The 14,035-nt window shown below is 35.2% G+C and overlaps 2 protein-coding genes across 5 annotated transcripts; one reads left to right on the top strand and one right to left on the bottom strand.

Moving 5' to 3' along the window:
- The first annotated feature begins 255 nt into the window (after positions 1-255).
- LOC105670319 (sodium- and chloride-dependent glycine transporter 1) lies at positions 256-9,271 on the top strand. 2 transcript variants are annotated; one of them, XM_067354903.1, is made up of 12 exons: positions 256-1,924; positions 1,998-2,182; positions 2,912-3,109; positions 3,189-3,441; positions 3,523-3,681; positions 3,811-4,018; positions 4,211-4,382; positions 4,450-4,806; positions 4,963-5,172; positions 5,259-5,600; positions 5,668-5,908; positions 5,986-9,271. In XM_067354903.1, exons 3-12 carry the CDS (start codon positions 3,065-3,067, stop codon positions 6,144-6,146), a joined length of 2,148 nt encoding a protein of 715 aa, XP_067211004.1. In that variant the 5' UTR covers positions 256-1,924; positions 1,998-2,182; positions 2,912-3,064; the 3' UTR covers positions 6,147-9,271. The 2 variants fall into 2 exon arrangements, with proteins under 2 accessions (XP_067211004.1, XP_012219206.1); XM_012363783.2 differs by having other exon boundaries at positions 256-2,182.
- LOC105670320 (transmembrane reductase CYB561D2) lies at positions 8,744-12,935 on the bottom strand. 3 transcript variants are annotated; one of them, XM_012363785.2, is made up of 3 exons: positions 12,797-12,935; positions 10,517-10,714; positions 8,744-10,180 (listed from the first exon to the last, which is right to left on the bottom strand). In XM_012363785.2, the coding sequence occupies exons 2-3, from the start codon at positions 10,679-10,681 to the stop codon at positions 9,650-9,652; spliced, it is 696 nt and encodes a 231-aa protein (XP_012219208.1). In that variant the 5' UTR covers positions 10,682-10,714; positions 12,797-12,935; the 3' UTR covers positions 8,744-9,649. The 3 variants fall into 3 exon arrangements, with proteins under 3 accessions (XP_012219208.1, XP_012219207.1, XP_067211047.1); XM_012363784.2 differs by having other exon boundaries at positions 12,722-12,875; XM_067354946.1 differs by lacking the exon at positions 12,797-12,935 and adding an exon at positions 12,597-12,722.
- Positions 12,936-14,035: the final 1,100 nt, after the last annotated feature.

The raw sequence follows: 14,035 nt of genomic DNA on the forward strand, positions 1-14,035 counted from the left end.
ATAGGTCAGATTATCGATATATCGATATTCACATCATAATTCTGGCGGCACAAATTTTCGCATCAGTGATTCGTAAAAACATCGACAAAATCACTGTTTTTTTAAATAATTGCATTAATGATGTTAATATATTGGAAGTTTGTTCTTCTCAAATACACTTTCTACATCTGTTTATTTTAATTAAAACAATTCTATATTTCTTTTTTCTTAATAATTCTCACTCATTAAAGAAAAGTTCCCATTCATTCAACGATCATTATTCTTATTCTTCATCAACATTTTGTTCTGACATTCTAAAGCATAAACACTTTTAGTGGATTAAAACACATAATTTTTAACAAATTATTGTTAAGCAATTCGTTTTTGTTTGAGGATGCTTGATTGTAACTGTTGCCAATGATTGCGGCGTAATATTGTATATACAAGATTCGCACGAGTGCTTTCGTTGTTATATCTGATCGTCTCTGCCACCATTGATCCATGGAGACCTTTTAGGAGTTTTCATCACATTTGGAATCTTCATAAAAAAACATTGTTCGCGAAAACGACAACTACAGAACATATTTGTTTAAACAAATATTAAGTTAATTAAACGAACTACACGTTGATGCAACAATAAATTTTACATTATATCATTGAAATTATTGACTAATAAGTTTTATTGAATGTATGATATACGAGATTTATTCAATTGGCGTGATATTTAAATCATCAATTATGTTTTTTTCTTTTGGTGTAAAATTAGCAGTCATCAAAGCATTTTAAGGATAAAACTGTATTTGTAGAAATAAGGGATATGCGAATGAAAGAGATGAATTGTAAAAGAATCAATTTGCACATTGAAGATTATTGAGCATTGTGCAAAGAGAACAGCGGTTTCTATGAATGAGAGTGATAATTACTCACTGGAAATCGATGAGAGGATGCATCGACAACTTCCTGTGAAAAGTCAAAGTTAATTGTGTAAATTATATAATAGTATTCGACATGAGCATGCAAGATTAAATGAAAAGCGATTGTTTTTTGTATTGGCATATACTTTATTATTCCGTAACAGGACAAAATTTGTGCAAACAATCGCAATCTTATATGCAATCAGTGATTAGTGATTAACTTAAAGTAATTTTGAATATAAAAATAAAGATTTATCTCAAAGAAAGACTTTTTGTTAAGATTATTAAGTTAAGACTACTTTAGCACTTTTAATGATATCTAAAGAGTACTCCGAAAGAAAATGCTGCGAGATTATCTTTGTGTAAAACCTTTTCATGATTCCGATGTGAAAGACACATGTTCTATTTCATTTTAATATAGAGATTTTAAATTCGTTAAAAATTTCTAAACAAGAGATTAATTTTCAAATAGAGAAAAATTCTTGATTTCTTCTTTTGTGATGTTTGTTGTTAATTGAAAATTTGCGATTTAAATGTGCAGTCGTTTTAGACGATAAAACGGTGCTTAGTCATCGAAACGCATGTTACGAGTGATATCAAATGGATCGATCCTGCTTTCACCTTTGAACCTCACGTATCTCTTCATAAGCGAGCACACGCGCGTCGAGGGTGAACCTGGCCAATGGAACGGCCGGAGTAAATGGTGATACGAGGCACCGAGAGAGAGTGACCGAAGTGAGCGAGAGGATGAAGGTTTTAGGGCAGAACACAGCTCGCAGGAGCAGTAATATCGATCGATCCGTGGAGTCGGAAGCCCGACAGGTCCCGTTCCGGGTGCGGGGGCGAGAGTGAACAGGAGAGCGGGAGCATCGAACAGGCTCAGGCTCCGAGGAGAGAGAGAAAGAGAGGGTGAGCCGCAAGTGGAAAAGCTCCCCTATAAAGCAGCCAGATCAGCCGGCCAGCTGCCCGGGCACGGATCGCTCTCCCGCGCTGTTCAATCGACGATCCTGCCGCTGTTCATTCCGCCACCGGTCTTCTCTTTTTCCCTTCTTCCGTTTTTTTCCTTCCTGTTTCCACTTTTGAGCTTCCGTTCTCTTCTCGCAGATTGCGGCGAGCGTGGCCTTGAAATTCAGTGACAGTGCGAGTCTGACCTTGGGCAAGATCCTCCGTCAAGGCTGCTGGTAGATAGGTCGATGGTGTCGGTTATCAGCTGACCTACCGGCGACTCTATGCTCCAACACGCTTAAACGCATATATGAACGTGTGTAATTTTATGTAACGCAAACGCGGTGAGTGATATTTTGGATTAAAACTTATTATTCATAGCTGGCTTGTAAATGTCATTCAATCCGCGTTCGTTATCACATTAATTTCGTAAAACTCATTATATATGATACATTACACTACATAATTACATACTGTGTTAGTGCGTGTTTAGTTAAGCGTTTTTTAAATCAAAATAAAGAAAAAGTAAATTTGATTTTAGTAAAATCTACTTTTAGCTTAATAAATTGATAATCGATATTTGCATATACGCTAAATAATAATTATTATTAGATCAAAGTCTGTTAGCTTATAATATCAATATAACTATTAATATTTAGAAGTATATTTCAACTATTCTAAAATGTATATTTTCAAAACAACTTGCATAATTTTCTTTGAAAAATAAGACGAAGAAATAATTTAATATCAATCTATGTGTTAATTTTATTCTGATCGTGTAAAAAGATTAGATGCAATTAGATTAGAAAATGCAAGTGTAATCAATTGCGTAATTGCATGAGTGTGTATCTATTAATATTTAGTGTTAACTCAATAACAATATACTCGAAGAATTATTGTTTAACGAGCTATAGTAAATTTCGTCACACAGACGACGAAAAATTGAGACGAAAGTGTTTCATTCGCAAGAAAATTTTCTTGCATTTTACATTCTGTTTGATAAAAAAAAGAACAATTGTGTTTGATAAAAAATACTCGATGAAGTAGTATCCAATAGGAAAATTTTTATACAGGATATTCGAGAAGAAATACAGAAAGAAATGAAGATGCGTAGAAAGTCCGCTCCACTAAAGAGATTTAATTAACTTTGAATGTCGATGGATTCGATTCGGTAGCCATGAGAAAATGAAGAAGCGATTGATATCGAGATTATATCGATACAGAGAATGGAAGAAGCATCCTCAAGAATTCGTCCTTATCTGGACTGGGATGTAAGCGATTTAAAAAGTTCTTAAAAATATAATAAAAACGTTATTAAAAAAGAAGATATTAACGTTAATCTTTTGATAGAATGACGACAAATACTCAGTAGCGAATAGTCAAGCGCCCTTGCAGGACGGCGAAGACGAACACCCGGAACGCGGAACCTGGACGGGAAAATTTGATTTTCTGCTGTCCCTTCTGGGATACAGCGTAGGCCTCGGAAATGTTTGGAGATTTCCGTATCTTTGTTACTCAAACGGTGGAGGTGCTTTCCTGATACCGTTCACCGTGATGCTCATTATCGCCGGATTACCGCTTATGTTTATGGAGCTTTCCTTAGGTGATGAGCAGAACAATGAAACACCTTGAGATCCGTTAATATCCGGATTATCCACGATCTTGATATTTCTTTATCCTGTAGGACAATACGCCAGCCTTGGACCAGTGGCGGCTTACAAGCAGTTCTGTCCTTTGCTTTGCGGCTTGGGATACGGAATGGTTCTCGTCAGTTCCGTTGTCATGCTCTATTATAATTTAATTATTGCCTGGACGCTGTATTACATGTTTGCCTCGGTCGTTGGTAAATAATGAGATTAATATACTGGGTATTCTATATGTAACTTGCGACTCGTGACGAATTTTCCGAGAACGAATCTGCCTTTTAATGGGATCGCTCTTTCCCGACAATTTATTTAAAGTTTTCGCGCAGGTGGTTGGGAGCTGCCTTGGAGCAAATGCGAGAAAGAGTGGAGTACCGAGAATTGCTTTATGCCAGACGACGCCGAGGCTTGTCATTCTCAAAACGGTTCCTACTTCAAAGGAAAATGCCTCAATTCAAGTCAAATGACTGCGATGGGGCTGATGATTGAGAACATAACCAGCGCTATTAAGAAACCGCCGGCAGAGGAGTACTTCAAGTAATAACATACACCGAATAAATTATCGTATTTTTTTAACTGCGTAGTTATTAATGAAAGAAAAGTTAAAACTGCAATCTTAAAAATAAAACAATTCGTAAAATTAAATCGCGCAATCTCAGCCTCTCATATTAAAAAATAATAATATAGAGAAATAAAAGATGTAGAGAGAAGACTCTTTTTTATGTTTAGCAATTACGTTTTGGGGATTAGCAGCGGCATCGAGGAAACTGGATCGATTCGACTGTCCATGGCAGCTAGTCTCTTCCTGGCGTGGATCATCGTGTTTCTTTGTCTGAGCAAAGGTGTTCAAAGCTCAGGCAAAGTCGTGTATTTCACCGCTCTTTTTCCATACGTCGTTTTGGTGCGTCGATAATGTAATTAATAGAAATTTGACGTGTTCTTTCTTGATAATTGTATTTTTTTTGTAGATTATTCTTTTTATTCGTGGAATTTTACTTCCTGGTGCTAACGAAGGTGTGCTTTTCTATCTCACTCCCAATTGGAAAAGACTGATGTCCGCCAAAGTATGGGGAGATGCCGCGGTACAGATCTTCTTTGCTCTGAGCCCGGCTTGGGGAGGTCTAATCACTTTGAGTTCGTACAACAAGTTCACCAATAATTGTTACAAAGATTCTTTAATCGTGGCGATCAGCAACATCGGCACTTCCTTCTTCGCCGGCTTAGTGATTTTCTCAGTAATCGGTTTCCTTGCTCATGAACTCGACGTGCCGGTGGCGTCTGTGGTGGATGAAGGCGCCGGTTTGGCATTTATTGTTTATCCGGAGGTAATTACTATTAATATTTAATTAGTAATTATTATTAAAGAATTAATAATTACACTTAATTAATATCATTCATTTAAATACTAAAAAAGTACTTTATATCGAAGTTTGAATATATATTTTACAATGAACGAACATTTTTTGTGCGATTATTCGTAGGTTGTAGCTCGTCTGCCGGTCGCGCCCGTCTGGTCGTTATTATTTTTCATCATGTTACTCACTTTGGGTCTCGATTCGCAATTTGCACTTATGGAGACTGTTACTACGGCGATACTCGACGGTGTTCCCGCATTGAGAAATTACAAGACTTGGGTTGTTCTGGGAGCTGCAGTGGTCGGCTACGCCGGTGGCATTATTTTCACCACTAACGTGAGTTTTGTCCACTGACATTATCGTTCGCAAAACAATTTCTTTTAATTTTATATTATCTTAATAATTGTTTTTTTCTTTCATAGGCCGGTATGTATTGGCTGCAACTAATGGACAAGTATGCAGCCAACTGGTCCGTTTTGCTGATCGCTATAAGTGAATGTATTCTTGTGGCATGGGTGTACGGCGCCGATCGCTTTCTCGACGACGTTCAGCAGATGATCGGGCCCCGTAGTCGTTTGTGGAGATTCTTCTGGACGTGGATGTGGAAAGTCATTACGCCCGCTGCGCTGCTGTTCATCCTCTTTTTTAATTGGGTGAAGCATGAGCCGCCCAAGTACGGTACTTACATTTATCCCATGTGGGCGGACGTGTTGGGCTGGGTGATCAGTATACTTCCCGTTTTAGTCATTGTCGGACTAGCCATAGTAAGTCGCGACGCCTTTCTTATCTAAGCACCTTTATCTATTGCAATTTATACGAAAGATAATTTAGGATCAGCTGAGAGGACGACGTCGACGATCACCTTACGATGATGACGACGAGGACGATGACGACGAGGACGACGAATTTGACAGTAACGGGCCTTGTCGAGGAACAGGAAGGCAAAAGAGCAAGAGCAAGGATAAAAGTATATGGAGCCGCATAAAAATATTATTGCAACCGACGTCTAATTGGGGCCCGGCCTCGCGGAATTTGACACCCTCCAGAACTTTGACGCATACACTTTCGTCAGGTATAAGGATTTTTTATTATCTTGAATAGCAAAAATTATGAACGTGTAATTGTAATATTTTTTCGAATGTCTCGAAGGACCCCCGGGAGCATATGATTCGGTGCGAGACACAATCGTTTTGGTGAACGGTCAACCGATGATGGTGCAACCGACCATCGCCACTGCTCAGAAACTCCCTGGACCATCAATTCTTAAAAATTCTAGTAAAACCGATCTGATTACGTCGCAGCAAGTGTGACGCGACGTTCGTTTTATCGACGACGAATACACGGATTAATCGCGCTAAAGGTACAGTGCCCGATGTAAAGTAAGCCTGTCTGCGAAACTGGGAAGAAATGAAAGTATTTTCGACAGTTTTACATGTTCCGTAATTCCCAAATTGCCAATGGTAAGATATTTTATTATTATTCAATTTGATTGAAAAGTTTTACATTGGATTTTTGTATGCTATTATTCTATCAAAAGTTATGCAACTTTTATTGGATTTGATTGTAGTTGTTCGAAAGAAGGAAGAAATAGGTTTTGATTAATTGTGTAGGGTATTAATACTTACAAATTCTTTTTTTTTGTATAATAAATACAGATAGCAATATTTTTGTAATAATTTATTAAATTTATAATATTACGTTTTTTTCATATTAACCGAGTAATTCTCTGATTGATAATAAGAAACTCTTAAAACCAATTAGTATTAAACTTAATTAAGAACCAGAGTGTTGCAAAGTACTTAAAACCGTCGGTGGTTTGAAAGAAATTAAAAAGAATTAGTATTTTTTAGAAACAATTCTTTAATATGTATGATATGCTGGGTGTCAATGATTGTTTAGAAGGATATTTATTTTTGAAAAATGTTGATTACCTTTATTGTAAAAAAAAAGTAGAAATAGAGATTATATATACAGTTGATTACGTGCGAGAACGCATTTATCAAACACTTAGCAAATAAATAGGAAGAAGACGTTAATAAAGATAGAAGTGGGCAGTGTAAAGACAAAAAAAAATCAAAATAAATGTATGTATACCAATCTCTCATAGTAGATGAATCGTCGAAAGTTTTCAGTATTACACGTGTCTTTTTAATGTGCAAAGACTTTCAGGGAATAGATATGTTAGATGCGCGAAAAAATGATAGCAAGCGGAAAAGTAGACAAGGAAAATCATGAGACATTATACTAGCGAATTTGTGAGAGAAGATAGTATATAGAGTTATTGACGAGTACGTAGTGATACAGAGCTGTACAACGGTATGTGTATGCCGATATTGAAGCGACCGTAAAAATGGCGGGGGCAAAGTCGTTCAAACTCAATGAGTTGTGCAACTCTGTGGTAATAAATAACAGGAACAAATTACAATTCTTTATTTTTATGTGACATATTTCTCGAATAATATTAAGTCATAATCTAGCAAAAAATTATACCTCAACCTATTCACACAATTTAATCACAATTATAAAAAAAAAACTACTGATGCCTTGACAATTTTTTCAAGGGAAAATTGACTCCGGACAAGTCAAAAAGTTCATAATTAAAGAGCGTGGCCTTAATTCTGGAAAAGTTTGCATACGAGAACATGAATATCAATATGTCAATCCGAAGCATATATCTTGATTCGAAATAATTTTTACTATTCAGCCTTTTACCACAATACGTCATCTGATAAAAATCAAATCTTACAAATTTTCACTGTGATTAAAATACCTATTGTATCAAAATATCGGGCATGTCAAGATTCCTACCTCACTCGGGTTTTAATACAAACTAATAATAAGCAGATTATAAACTGCTTAACGCTTAAATCAATAGCGAATGAGTCGCAAATCAAAAACTTTTGTTAACAACTCAAAATCAAATTTTGCTAGCCAATTTTACTGGCAGAAGAGAATTTTAATAACTAAAAAACCTACAATTGAAAAATTCGAAACAATTTTATCTAAGTCGTTGTGAATGTACCTGGAAGCGAGAAGAAAGATAAGGAAAATGCATTTTTGATAAGCCGCTTTTTGAGATCACGGAATTGATGAAAGGCAATGTTATATTATGAAAGTGCCGTTAGAAGATCTATGACTGTACGTGCTTTTTCTTCGGCCAATTTCACGAAGACAGTTAAATGTTCAATAATTTTAATGTTCCTAGATTATTTAACAGTTATGTAATACATGTGGCACAGCCTTTCACAATAATTGTAAATTTTATTGTAAAAGTATATAGTCGTCGTGAAAGTAATGATAATTAACATAATGTTAGTTATTGGTGCATACCGGCCAAGTCAAGCGGTTGACTGTCCTAATAATAAGTAGGATTAAGAGCAGTGACACATCGCGTAAACAGTAATAACATCGCGGTAGTACAATAACATTGCATACATAAATACACACAAATTCAATATTAGATACTCCTGGAATAAATTGTGTACTAAAAAAAATATCCAATATTCTGCACCTTATATTTCGACCAACATTATACGCTTTCTTTGCAAAAAATTAAAAAAAGAATACAAACTAAAATAAATAGAGTAAGATCTGTTTCTCATTATAATTGCGTTAATTATTTGATGTGTCATTATCGCATGTTGTTACAGTTCCAACGTCACTGCGAGCAGTCAGTAGAGCGAACAGTACAAAATAATGTGTCCTAATGCGTAAAAGTATAATAGGGAAAAGAAGCTTTCTTTTGAAAGGAGCTCCTTTTCGTTGTAATAGGGAAAGTAGTAGAAAAAAAATGAGCTTTTATTTAAGATCATTGAATTCAGGGTGGTTTCGCGCGAAGGAAATGTGTTTCTTCGAGCGTACGGATATTGACTGATTATCGACGCGATTGTCATCGGGATAAAAAATATTTTCTGTAAACAAGCCATTTTATTGTAGAACCAAAGTACTGATGTTTTAATGTAGAATGTGGTTGAGTATGCGGAACGGCATACAATGAAGACACAATAATGCCTTGAATGAATGTGCACAGAATTAGGAGAAACTTACATAGAGAAAGACTTAATCGTATGTATGTTCTGAATAGTAAACAAAGATATATGTGCGTGTGTTTACAATATTGTTGCATAATCTTAGATCTTTTATGGAAATCAGAGAAAGAAGGGACTGGACCTGCGAAAGTTACTAACGATAGTGCAACTTAGAGTAATTATTGTGTGTTAACGTGTAAATAAAAGTATATGAATAACATATAATTATATATATAATTATATAACAGTATAAAAATATCAGAGATATATAAATACGTTGTGTTATTATGTATGTACATGGCGTTTTAAGAAATATATTGCAAACACATCTACAAATGTACATATGCGCATGTAGACGTATGTGTAAATTTGTAATGCGCTATTAAATGCATAATAAATGTATATAATGTGTATAATTAACAATGCGCTGCCTCGAGTTCCCGCCGTGGTTAATTTCCGATAAGGTAAAACACTTTCTTTTTTATTAATTTACATTATTAACAACATTCCTAATGGATAACACGTAACATCCAAACAGAAGAATTAGTGTTACTATCTTTGGCTTTTTACCACTCCGTTGAGTATTCCACAAAAGTTGCGTCAAAAGTGAGACACTTGAATTTATTTATATTTATTATATTATATTGTTATTTTTAAGTGAAAATAATATTACAAGGCTAATATATTATCATTCGATCGATCAAGTGTCTTACTTTTGAGACAACCCTCGCATCTGAATTACATCTTAATACAATGTAGACATTGTCGAAAACATTAGCGAAGCTTTACGAATCGCTCGAGGGCGGCCCGAACACGACCCTGCATCTTGAAATAGCGCCGAGAATTGGTTTCACGAGTATCAATAAACCCGCGAAAAATAACGATGCGAAGACCAGATTTCTTCCGGTGACGGTTCCACCACCATGATACCACCAATCAGAGTAGGTTCCATTGATGAGAGTAGCCAGTAAAAGAGTGATTATGCCGATGCCGCCGCAAGCGTGGGCGACTTTAATTAACACCGGTCTCACACGTGGATATACCCACACGGTATTGTTCGCCAGGATTCCAAAAGCGGCGGTGAGGACGGTTAGTATAATCGTCACTAAACCCAGTTGCGAGTGAGTTGTGGCGAAATGGTTTCTGTGCTGCTTGATCTTGTTGACGATGATGATAATGAAGCCGATCCCGATTACAATCAGGCCTATCGTGTGCAAAATCCAGTGCATCGTCACTCTCGTACGCCTGGGTAATTTCGAAGCAATGTACGCTTCACCGGAGACACTGAAGACAGCTTCCGTGATCAGAAGGCCGACCTTCGCCACGGGATAAAAAATATGAAATGTCGGAAATGATTATATCGTAGCATAACTTTCGCGATAAAAAACACTTTACATAATATAGTTAAGACTTTTTAAATTCAAGAAGTTGATATATTAAAGAAATTTAAATATTTAATTATATACAACTATTAATCGCATCTTTTTTCAAATTTACATATTTACACTATTGTCAACATTAAATATTATTAAATCAGACAATTTGCATGTTATAAGACACTTCTAATTTAAGACTGCAAAGTTTCTTATTTTAAAAAACAGTATTTCGTATTTGAAAGTCTAATTCCTTAGTGTCATATGTTCTTTACTTACCCCGATAGACATGCAAACCGGATGCCATCCGAAGAGGCTGTGCATCCCGAAGGGAACGGCAAGTACCAGGATGTATATTACAGGAGCCAAAAGCAGGAAATGCGTTAGTGTTGAGAAAGCGAGCGTTATAGTGCTCGGAGGTCCCTTGCTACCTTCGTTAGACATGTTGAGAAGGAAACGAATACGTTTTTTTGCAACCTAAAAGAAAAAAGAAAAAAATTAGATCAAAATTTTTCTAAATTTCTTCCGCCAAATCATGTACATTTTATTTTCAATATATTTTTTTTTCTAAAATAAATATTTTTGGATATACCAATGTCATGTCTCAGACATTTGTTCGTTCTGTATAATTTATTGTTTGTAAAAAAAGGGTCTTTATGTGTGAAAATTGACGTGAAAAGGGTCCGCAAGGGCGTTAACTCAATGCTGCTTACTAACGTCAAATTCTACGGACGCTGAACGTATCTTTTTACGTAATTCCTCGTCATTACTACTATACGATGCACGACGCATGATTCATCTTTAATTGTATAGCACGATTTCTCGCGTCTTAGCATATTTATCTTCTAGTCTGGTTATCTTAGTTTGTTCAACTACTTTAATATATATGTTCATACGCTCATATGTATAATGTTAAATAAGATGTAGATAGAGAAGATATTTAATCGCGCGCAATCGTAAATATAAGTATGATAATTTTCTTATCACTCGTAAATGTAAAACTTACTAATTTCTTGATAACTGACGGTAAGATAACGAAATCACGACCTTATAGATGTAACACAAATATCGACTTATTTTCGCTAATTCAAAAATTATATTCGAGAAAATAATTAAAAAAATAATATTAATGTATTATTTGATAAATTATTTAAAGAACATTACTATTTCTTAAGTAAAAATATGCCATGAACTAAACGATGAACTCCGGCGTTAAACAAGATCATGGCATTAATTACGAGATAAAATCTAATTCATCGATGCAATCTATTTTGTTAATGACTCGACAAGCACCAGTAAGAAGCGCACATTGAGTAACGTCGCAAAAATGCCGTTTGCTCTCTGTCGATGGAATGTGGAATGCATTTACAGTGTCCCTGCATTCCAACAGCTGCGCAAATATTTAAATTAAAGCGGCAGTCGGAAAAAGGGACTCCGTAGATCTGTGGGATGCTCTTCGGAATTACGTTTCGTTTAAATTACGCATCTATCAATCTATAGAACGTACAAAAATGCATCTTTCAATGTGTAAAACGCACAAGATTTTTTATCATTCTGATATTTGTTCATAAAATTGAATTTCGATGCTTTCAGCAATAAATTATGTATATAACAGAAAAATTTTCCTGATTAAAAGTTGGGTGGATCTATAACTGCATTAATATTATCAGCATACATATAGGTATATATGATGCCTCGTGAAATGCCGAGCAATCATTTTATGCAATACTATCGCGAGATATCTTCTACACAAACAGTGTCATTGTTTTGATGTCGGTTACAGGTTTCTTAATAAAGTTATCTATTATTTCTTTAATAAAACTTTGGGTAATTAATTTTTAACATTTTTATAATTAAACACAAGTGATTAAATAACTATTAACTCCATTTCTAAATAAATCCGTTACAAATCAAAACTGTTAAAATAATGTCAAAAATTTTCTTTGGCAATGCAATTAATTTAAAGCTTTTTTGGAAATAAATTTCCAGCACTTACTAGCATTTTTTAAATTGTCATTAAATGTTATTTTAAAAGAAATTAATGTCATACATTTTTAAATAAAATGCGCATCTTGTACATTAATTATACGTAAATGACATCATTGTATTTAAAAAAAATATAAGATTTTATTATTTACTTTTGCCGATTCCTGTTTATAAAATTTTGTTAAAGCTAAAATCTTGAGTTTTAATTTCTTACAATTTGAAAACTGTCAATCTTCGTGCAATCTTAAAACAAAAAATGCTCAGTACTTATACTGTATAAAACAAATATAGTACAAAGTACTATATAAGATAATTAACAAGACACTCTGTGAGACAATTTAGTAATTTAACATAACAATATGTTATTATTCACCATGATTTTTTCTGTAAGATATAGGACACTTTCACACTCTAACAATTCTTATGAAAAACTTGTGAAACGAGTATAGCTCTTTAATTCACCGGGAACACTGACTGCCATGTGAACTCACTGCTCACCTTAAAAGAGAAATGTCGGTGAAAAAAAGGCCCAAATGGGGACCCTCTCTTGGACGCCAGCGACCAACAACAAACCGTATTCACATGCGCGCAACAGTGTTCGTGACTCGACTGAGCGGCGGGGAATATGGCGATCTGGGTTGTGTGGATCCGTAGATTATTATCGTGGCGTCGGTGGCCGATGAGGAAACATCGTCGACTCGTGCTCGGCCTTGCAGTATCGGAGTGTATAGTGTTCGCAGGAAATTTTTATCAAAGCTTCTCACGCGGTCATGATTCTCCGTCTTTTCTGAACTGTAAATTTTGAGAAATTTTCCTTACTTGATAATTTAATATGTAAAATTCTGTAATGAATAAAGAATAAGCGATAAGAGAAAGGGAATCGTGGAGAATCGTTTGCTATGGGCCCGAGAGAAAAACGATTCGACGTTGCGGCCTTGGTGCGAGTGTAACCGCAGAACAGGCGTACGTTCCGATCGCATAAGCGCTCGTAAGGCACAAGTATGCACGTTCCATAAATTTAGATGGTATTCGCATAATGCAGCCAAAGAAATTAATGGAAAACCAACGCCTTATACTTATTGATATCGGACGTATCTCTAATTATTTTTAAAATTTACGATTATTCTTCTCTCAAAAGAGTCTGCATGCAGTTTAAATATTCTCTTTATCACATACTATTCGATAATATATTTATGATTAAGGTATTTTTTTATAATATAATTGAAAGTTTTTATTGTATATAATTTTTATTATAACTCACACAGTGTCTTTTCGATATATAGCTGTTCAAGTCATATAAATATGTAGGAGCTGATTAGAAACTGCCTGATAACGCGTTTGAGAAGTAAAAATACATATAAGTTAAACTACAGAAAGAGCGCATCGAATTACCAAATCAACGTTTATTGCGCTATAAATAGCGATGACAAATTTGGCAACAGGCACGATATACAAGTAATTATTTGTACTTGTTGAAATTTATTGTATTATTCTAATAGAACAAATAAATTTCTCGTAATCTGACACATGTTTCCTTCTAGAATCAGTCAATATTAATACCTTTTAAATCCGCACATACCTCGTATTATAGAAGCGTCTTGTTTTCGCGTGAAATCGTGAAACTTTCTTGTTGTGCTGCAAATATCGTTCTTTGAATGCCGAATGACACAGATGAATGATTTTTTTAAATTTATAACAGGGTGATTAGAAAGCAATCTGACAGATTCGAACAAATGTCACGCACATCTGCGCACGTGCAGCGACGCGTGCAGCGATAATGACAGCTGCTGTTGTGTTGATAGCCGGTCGTCG

Source organism: Linepithema humile, chromosome 5 (genome assembly GCF_040581485.1).
Source record: "Linepithema humile isolate Giens D197 chromosome 5, Lhum_UNIL_v1.0, whole genome shotgun sequence".
Taxonomy (NCBI): Eukaryota; Metazoa; Arthropoda; class Insecta; order Hymenoptera; family Formicidae; genus Linepithema; species Linepithema humile.